At 35.3% G+C, this 9,056-nt stretch overlaps 1 protein-coding gene across 1 annotated transcript; it reads right to left on the reverse strand.

Moving 5' to 3' along the window:
- Positions 1–2,549: 2,549 nt before the first annotated feature.
- LOC113332283 lies at positions 2,550–5,496 on the reverse strand. Its single transcript, XM_026578847.1, has 6 exons — positions 5,359–5,496; positions 5,095–5,259; positions 3,587–4,979; positions 3,331–3,462; positions 3,088–3,234; positions 2,550–2,981 (listed from the first exon to the last, which is right to left on the reverse strand). Exons 3-6 carry the CDS (start codon positions 4,241–4,243, stop codon positions 2,844–2,846), a joined length of 1,074 nt encoding a protein of 357 aa, XP_026434632.1. The 5' UTR covers positions 4,244–4,979; positions 5,095–5,259; positions 5,359–5,496; the 3' UTR covers positions 2,550–2,843.
- Positions 5,497–9,056: the final 3,560 nt, after the last annotated feature.

Consider the following 9,056-nt stretch of genomic DNA (forward strand, 5'->3'; position numbering starts at 1 on the left):
GGTAAAAACTAGATTAGTAAGACTATAACAGTTGGCAAATTGAAATTCTGAATTGCAGTGACGTTTTAATTTTCCATATTTGGAAATTTAATATATAGAAATTAACGCCTCTGGATTACAAATTCGATTTTGGTATATATTTTGAATTACTCCTATAGATTATTTACTTAAAATTAATTTATCTTATAATAAATAGTTTCTTGTCCCTAAATCTAATCAAACGGTGTAATTTGATGATTAGAGTTTTTAATTTGTGGTTTGATGAAGTTGACGATGAAGTTGAATAAGTCAAAGGGTTGTGATTCATATTTTGGCACGACTAACGCTCAAAACTTTCTGAATCGAAGGTTATAATTTGCAATAATACATTGCATAGAAACAAGTTCAACATTCATGTCCAATTTTTGTTTTAATATTGTTTGAGTGCAAATACAAGGTAAACTAGATAACCACAACGACGATGGACCGATTTATTATTCTTTGAGTACAAATACAAGGTAAACTAGATAAGCACAACCACGACGGGTGCCGACAAAGAGTGCACTATGCTCACATGGCATTCTCTTTTAAACTGTTATTGAACCTATACATTAATTAAATTTCATGTCTAACTCGTATCCAAATTCGGCAAAGTTAAATAGCTTTAAATCCTATTTAACACATATTTAATAACCACTAGTTTTATCAATAATCTTTTTGATCATAGTCGATTTCATGAACATCCTCACTCAGCTCTTGTGGTGCATCTTGTTCGTCATAGAGTATAAATGATGATTGTTATCTTTTACTTGATTGTAATGTAGTGAATTTAATTCGCAAATCTATTTGAAATCCAGAAAAATGACGAATAAATCATTCAGTCTGACAAAATGCATTTCTAGGTGAATATATTTGAAATTCGGAAAAATTACGAACAAATTTTTTAGTCTGGCAAAACGCATTTTTAGGTGAAATTATTTAAAACCCGGAAAAATTACGAATAAATCTTTTAGTCTGGCAAAGCACATTAATTATCCGAAATTCTCGTAAAATTTGAATGAAAAAGTCTAATAAAGGATTTGGTTTATTTATAGATATATCGAGAGAGAGAGAAAGAGAGAGAGATAGAGAGAATATATGAGATATAATAGAATTCCAAAATGATAAAGCACTGGTAAACTGAATCTATCTTTAATTTTCTAAAGAAAGGTTCTTGTTTCTAGGTTCGCAAACTCAACGTCTTCTGGTATTAACAAATACATCCAAATTGACATGGTTCGCAAACTCAATGTAATTTGGATTTAATAAAAAACACAAAAAAATTGCATAGTTTGTGAATTCAGATAAATGGTTCACAAACTCAGCTGCAATTTGGAGTTCTGAAACGTCCAAGTTATGCATAGCTAGTGACTCAAAATTTCAGTTCGCGAACTCAATATGCCTTAGAGTTATAGGAGTTTTTTACGCAAACATAGTTTGTGAACAATTAGAGTTGTTCGCCACCTCAAATGGGATAAGCCCATGAAACTTCTCTTGCTTGAGTCCTGGTTTTGTAAATTGTCCAAAACAAGCTTGAACTCGAAACTTCACAATATAATAGCATGACGTTACGTCAGTAATAGGATTTATCCTTGTACACGAGAATGGGGGTTCGTCATGATTAAAATTGGAATACGGGTCTTTTATGTTAGGAAATCACACAGAGATAGGTCATTTATTATACTGCGATATTAACAACGAAGGCGATGTAAAAAATGAAGGCGATAACGACATTGAAAGCAATCGTAGCAAGGTTCGATATCAACAACGAAGGCGACTACAACAATGGCACGATGACAACAAGGTTCCTAAGTGTATAAATGAGTGAGTGATAGGTGAGGAGAAGAGGTGTGCAAAAAAAGCTATTAGTGAGAATTTGCTTCAAACTTCTTAAAAATAGGTTCAAAGTGGCCGGTGCCCAATGTTCCTAAATTTGGAAGCAGCATGAAGGTAATATATTTCCTAAACTTCTTTGATGGCCATTTTATGGTATATTCTTTGATGTTTATGTTCACCCATATTGTAGCATTCACAAAAACTTATTGTTTTTCTTTCCAACAAAAACTTGCACAATATGAACAGTATTGTGTTCATATACTGAGAATTGACATGTTTCGATTCCGTTCCCAACATATTCAATATTAGTCCTTTTCATGCGGTCCCATCCAAGCTAACCTCAATTTAGAGTTTGGACCCAGATTTAGGTTTGTCGGGTCCAAAATTAGCAAAACTCAAAAGCCACCTAGCTTTTATAATAAAGATATTTGGAGGCATGAATTTTTTATTATATTTTTGTTTGAATCTTTTCCAGGTCATAAAATCAAAGGTATGGATTACATTGAGAAAACATGTGAAAACGCATAACTGTCTGTCACATAAGAGAATGAACACTTCTGCAAAGGCGACTAGCAATACTCACACAAGAATGACTAACAACATTCGCGCAATGTTGACTAACAACATTCACACAATGCCTATTAACAACATTCATAGGGGGATTAACGATGCACATGCAAGGAAACGGATTATTACGGAGCTGATCGGAACAGGTACTTCCAATTCCAACTTTTAAGAATGCTTATATTTTTAAAATAAAAAAGAGACTAGATCCGCTATAAAAATTTGGTCACCTATTTTTCCGCATACCCTTAAATGGGGAAAAATAGGATCAAAGTAGTACAAAACAAAGGCAACAATTCAACATAAACATATAATTTGAATTTTTCCATAAAAATTATATACAGAAATATACAATTGTTATCATGTTCAAAGTATTAATACTGTAAAATATAAACAATTGTCTAGTTTACACTGATTTGAGTTTTTTAGCGACCAGTAATCAAAGTCGTTGACTTGAGAATGGGACACAAATTCTTTTCTAGTAGCCACCGTGCTATACATCCAGAATGGAAGTCATGCCCGCAGTCTAGCATTCCAATTTCCTCGCCGTCAGCAAATTCTTCCTGCGCTTGGAATAAATTTTGTTTTTTAAAACTCCTCCAAATATAATTTGGAAAATGTGAAAACCAAGTTCTAACCAACAAACTGAATTCCTCTTGATTCATTTACCTGACATATACAACATGGTGAAACTTCTGAAGAGGTTGCTCCCATTCTCAATGATGGATGTCTTCGCCGCTTCAGATGTTGAGCTACATCCTCCTCGGTCAAGCCGATTTCAGCATTTCCAATCTGATCTTCTAGTTGCACCAAATCCTAATATACACAAGTAAAGGTTAGAGAACGTGCATCCTAATATCAGTTCTTGATGACATATATATATAAAGAAGAAGAAAAAAGAAGCCAATTTACCCCATAATCAAAATTATCAACAATTTCAACCCACATAGTTTCATCTCTCCTCCGTATAAGTCTGGGTAGGTAGCCCGGTATAACAACTCCTTCTTCATCAACTCCATTGTCCTCGTCGTCATCATCATCATCCTAGCATAATATCAAAGTAGATACATTTTTAAACCGAGATGAAGTTATATGTATCTCTGCAATTCAACTGATGACATGCATCTTGCTTCTAGTTCTAGGATATACATAAAAGCTAATTTGTAACCTCGTAAGCGTTATTTCTCTCCATCTCGATTCTCCTGAACAGTTGTAATAGTAAAACTTGAATCTGCGATAGCCTGTCTCTCACATCAGTACCCAGCCGTGGCAAGGGACGTTGGCCTATTTCAAGCGCAGCTTGAAGCAATCGCACCGTTCTTCTGTAATAAGAAGGCATGCGATATGCCGGAACATGATGTGGGTGGGGATGCACATGTGGGTTGGGATTCTGGTGTGCCCGTGCATGTGGATATGGATGTTGATGATGACGGGGATCATGCTGCTGCAGTTGAAGCGCCATGTTTAGATCAACCATCCATTGTTGAACGTTGCGGTTCATTGCTTGGCCTCCAGAACCCGAACCAGAAGACATATCCAGCTGTTGAGATAAGAAATCCATCCAAGTAGAAGGAGAGGATAATTGGGAGGCTGGGTTAGAGAAAACAACTGGAGAAGTAGAACCGACAATCCCAGAGTTTGTCATACTTCTGTTATCTACATTCTCAGTTCTTGGATCTTGCTCCTCAATTATCCTATTATGTGCAAGTGATAACATCGTAACGCTCATTCCTTCTTGTACGCGCACAAATCTCTCCCTAGGTGTAGAGGATTCTGGTATATTATGTGGGGCTGAATCTTGTTGATGGGCAAGACTAGTTATCATGCGGATGTTTCTGTAGGTGCTTTCAATATGTTCCGCTGAATAGAGAGGTGGGTGAAGATCAGAAGCTGGTCCTCCAATCCCAAGTCCAGATCTTATATCCAGCAGCTCTGGTGTATTCTGCTCAAAGATGCTTGTAACGGGAGGCGGTACCCTGAAGCTCGCACTAGGATTATGCGAACCAGAAGATATTCTCCCAGCATTTTCAGGTAACTGAGAGCCACTTGAACTTGCTCGGTAAGATGGGTTTACCGAATATTCTTCTGGGGCTTTCCTTTTGTTAGATGAGCGAGGATCATTTTCAGAAGGAACCTGCTCAATTTCAGTTTCACCCTGAGCTGGAGGGCGTACCCATGCTGCAATACCTTGGCTAACTCGTCTCGGTTATCTTCATCCCACATGAAACCTGGCAGCTGCCTAGCTCCAGGATTAGCACTTGACATCCCACTTCCAGTCATAGGTTCAGCATGTCTCATTTGAGTACCTGGGTTGTTCTGATTAAAAGCGAGTCCACCTATATTCACGCCACTGAAGTTTCTTTGATCAACAGTAGTTGGGACTCCTTCAACCCACATACGCCAAGGAAATGGCTGACCAGATCCATGATTAGCACTGGATGAGGTTGTTATCCACCTTTCCATCATTGGCTCACCATGTGTCATCTGGTTTCCTCGGTTGCTCTGATTATTAGAACTGGTTTCCCCTATACTCCAGCCGCTGAAGTTTCTCCTATCACCACCTGCACCTTGAGAAACTATTATATCCACATCACAAAGAAATATTATGAAGTAGCCAGGTAAACTACCTTCTGCCTAGTTTTCACACATCATTCCGTCGAAGTTAATTATACATACCAGTGCTTCTTCTAAAACTTGATCTAGCAATCCGATCATGTTCAAAGTCTTCAACGAGTTCAGAAAGCGAATTATATCTTCTCCTTCTATACATACTAGGAGTGGGTTCAGCCATATTTGAGTCACCGAGGTTTCTCCCGTCACTACTTGGAGCAACCTGGGGAGCTGTTATATCATTTTGCACAACAAATAGTCATTAGAAAATCAAGTAAACAATCTTTATGACTACCTAAAAAATCATTATTAAGTTAATATAGATGGTACCAGTGTTTCTAGACAAGGATTCGATCTCCCGGTCACGTCTTTCCTGGAATTCAGCGTATGCATCAGAGTGTCTCCTTCCTCCATCCATTTCTAAAATTACGTTTCTATTTAAAAGTATGTTGAATACACCAAAGAAAATCCTGCAAAAGCACTAAACCATATGAAACGCTTATTACAAACCCAAATTACTAAAACAGGCCAACACATCAGAATCGATGTCCGCATTGATATCATCTACAACAAATATCATTCAATGCAATACACGGGCACATACTACGACGACATACACTTATTTAAATATTACTTACGAGCTTATCTGTCATCAAAACTCTTGTTTATGATTATGGTCAGTTAATGGAAAGTTATAAACAAGTAGTTTCTGAAGTCGAGTTTTAAAGATGGAATCCAAGTGCAAATACACATGTAGTCTTGGTCTTCTTTGTGGTTCTATTCTTAAAAAATGAAAATCAACATAAAATCTTAACGGACCTATGACCCCAGCACCCTGTTGTCGAGAACGAAGGATTAATCCTGATTAAGGATGTTAGGAGTCGCAGAAAGGACTTTGGAGATATAAAACAAGCAAATGAGGGGATCATGATGTATTTTTCATTTTTCTAAGAATATGAGTGTCTTTCAACACTATTTTTATGATGTAAAGCATTTATGGATTCTCAAAATTTCCTTGGGGAAAATTGGTATTTAATGCTAAGTCTTTACTAAACCCATTAATGAAAAGAACCAAAAATAAACATGCAATCCAACAGGAAACCAAAAAAAAAATAAAAAAAAAATTGCAAAAGCACAGGGTTTACAGTAATGGTATCAAAAATATATTACCTCAAAACAAAAGCAAAACCTAAACCCTTTGAATGAATAACCCAGAAATCTCTGTATTCAGAAAAGGTTATGTTTCTCACTAATTGAGCAAGCAATGAAACTTTCTTAATTAGTTCGGGAAAATGAAATATCTCTCTTGATAATGAGCTTAGCAATCTAGAGAAAAACCAAAAACAAGTATGAAGGAACGCTAGAAGAGTAAGAAAAAATCACAGTGTATAACCAAAAGAAGTGAAGAAGTATATAAAGTGAGGGAAAATGAAGGCAATACACAGAGATATATATAGAGTTTAAAACTTTGAAAAATAAAACTGTCAGATTAGATTAGCCGACGAGAATAATGTTTGTTTCTCTCCCTCTAGTCAAACAATTATGTTTGATAACACGATACAACTGGCAAATGTCTTAATTTTTTACACTTAGCAATTTAATTTATAGAAATTAACGCCTCTGGATTGCAAATTTAATTTTGATATCTAGTATCTACTGTGATTAATCCTTCAAGATTCTTCACCTAAAATTAATTTTACTTAAATAGCTTCTTGTTTCCAAATCTATTCCAATCGGTGTAATTTGATGATTAGAGTCTTTAATTTGTGGTTTGATGATGATGAAGTAGAATAAATATTCAAACAGGGATGACTCATATATTGGATTTTGTGGGTGGGAAATGAATAAAGGCATACTAACATTTAAAACTTTCTGATTTAAAGGTTACAATTCTAAAAGTACACTGCATCCCAACTATGACCAAAATTCTCGTCCGATTTTTATTTTAATATTCTTTGAGTGGAATTACAAGGTAAAAAGGATAACTTCGGCCACGATGGGTCGATTTAATATTTTTTTTTAGTATAAAAACAAGGTAAACTAGATGACCGCAGACACGATGGGTGCCAAGGAAGAGTGCGCTAGGCTCACACGATGGGTGACCATGGTCACAGTTATCTAGCTTACCTTGTATTTGCACTTAAAGAATATTAAATCTAAAACCGGACGGAAACTTTGCGCATCATTTTCTGCAGTGCATTTTTAGAGTTATAACCTTCAAATCAAACAATTTTAAGCGTTATTTGGTGGCAATCACGTCTTTATTCATTTCCCGCTCACAAAATCCAAAATCTGAGTCATCACTCTTTGAATAATTATTCAAATTCATCATAGCTTTGTCAAACCACAAATTAAAGACTATAATCCTCAAATTACACTATTTGATTAGATTTAGAAACAAGAAACCATTTAGGATAAATTAATTTTATGTACAAAATCTACCGGATTAATCATAATAGATACTAAAATTGAATTTGGAATCCAGAGGCGTTAATTTCTGTAAGCTAAATTTCCAAGTGTGAACATTAAGACGTTATTATAATTCAGGTTTTCTTTTTGCCAACTGTATCGTGTTACCAACCTAGTCTCTACCTGATTGTTTGACTAAAGAGAGAGAAGTGAACGTTAATCACGTCGACTAAACTAATCTGATGGTTTTATATTTCAAAGTTTTAAACTCAATATATATCTTTGTATATTATGAAGAGACTCCTCTAAACTCATGATCTTTTTATCATAAGGGTTCTAAAAATCCGGTAATACTGACGGATTCTTAGTATAGCCAAACCTGGGGGAATTTAAGAGTTTAGTAACCTGTCCTTGGTTCTGACTTAGACCAGGGAAGATTAGGATGGTTTCTCCAACCAGGATTATAGGTTTCCAAATAGGGGTCAAACTTATGACGGTTATTAAATCTAGAGTTATTATAAAGAACATAGTTTGCACTTCACCAGTCTGTCCTTCCCAAAATGACTTGTTGGGTTCTGTTTTACAACTAGATTGACTCAATTCTAAAGCTTCTAACCTCTTTGGTATTGCGCAATTTTGGCATCTGATTCAAAAGTTTCTTATACCAATATAGACAATCCTACAAAAAAAAATTTGCTCTTTGCCCTTAATCATGCTTTGTGACTCGACATCCACATTATATAAATGCCTCTTGACCAGGGAAAAAAAAACACCTTATCCGGAAATGTGCTATGTGACTCAAGTATGTCGAGTGGGTTAATATCTTCTTTGTGGTCCAAATCTAATACGCGAACTAAGATAATATGTGTTTTGTGACCCCAGATCTATAGTGCAACCCAAGATCAAGTTTTGTGATCCATTTCGATACCCAAGTATATCAAGTGGCTTAATATGTGTTTCGTGGTCCAAAACTTCTTTCATAAGTTAAAAAAGGAAAATACATGATTTGTTATACGTATGGATAATTTTGGTTTGGAAAAAATGAAAAAAAAATACCGAATTCATAGATTTAATTTAATGTTAAATCACAGGAAGAAGTAAGGATCAACCACAAATTATGAAACTAAGTGATGTTTTCGCCTGTGGTGAATATTTTGGATAATTAATGGATATTTTCTAACTATATATTAGTATCAGTTTGAAACATATGATATATTGTCTAATACTGTAACGATCTACGCGCTACAAAAGGCACATAAATAATTCTTGGTTGAAAGCGTTTTGAGAAAAATAATAGGAAGATAAGAAGTATTTTGATTAATTTTTCATATATAAGAAACATCTCTCCACAGGATACAAAATAATCTAACCTAAAGTATCCGTTCGTGTGACTCACATGGTGATCACTAATCATGATTAGAAACAAATAAATAAACAGATAATTAACAATAACTATCGGGTTCCCATAATAATGGGGTATGTCCTTCAAAATAACTCTCTAGCTACAATGTAACTACTTAAGCTCTGACAAATACCCATGTACTACTCCACCAAATCCTTGTCCTCAAGGATCAACTTTGGAAATCGCTTTGCCATAAAATCCTTATCCTCCCATGTAA

The sequence above is a fragment of the Papaver somniferum genome, chromosome 1 (assembly GCF_003573695.1).
Source record: "Papaver somniferum cultivar HN1 chromosome 1, ASM357369v1, whole genome shotgun sequence".
Lineage (NCBI taxonomy): Eukaryota > Viridiplantae > Streptophyta > Magnoliopsida > Ranunculales > Papaveraceae > Papaver > Papaver somniferum.

Bases quoted from the DNA above. Each gene is read 5' to 3' on its own strand.
- LOC113332283 (XM_026578847.1), bottom strand. From the start codon at position 4,243: ATGATAACTAGTCTTGCCCATCAACAAGATTCAGCCCCACATAATATA. The intron at 3,463-3,586 runs GTTACAAATTAG...ATATTATGCTAG, and splicing joins AGAGAAATAACGCTTACGAG to GATGATGATGATGACGACGA. The intron at 2,982-3,087 runs GTAAATGAATCA...TTCCAAGCGCAG, and splicing joins CACCATGTTGTATATGTCAG to GAAGAATTTGCTGACGGCGA.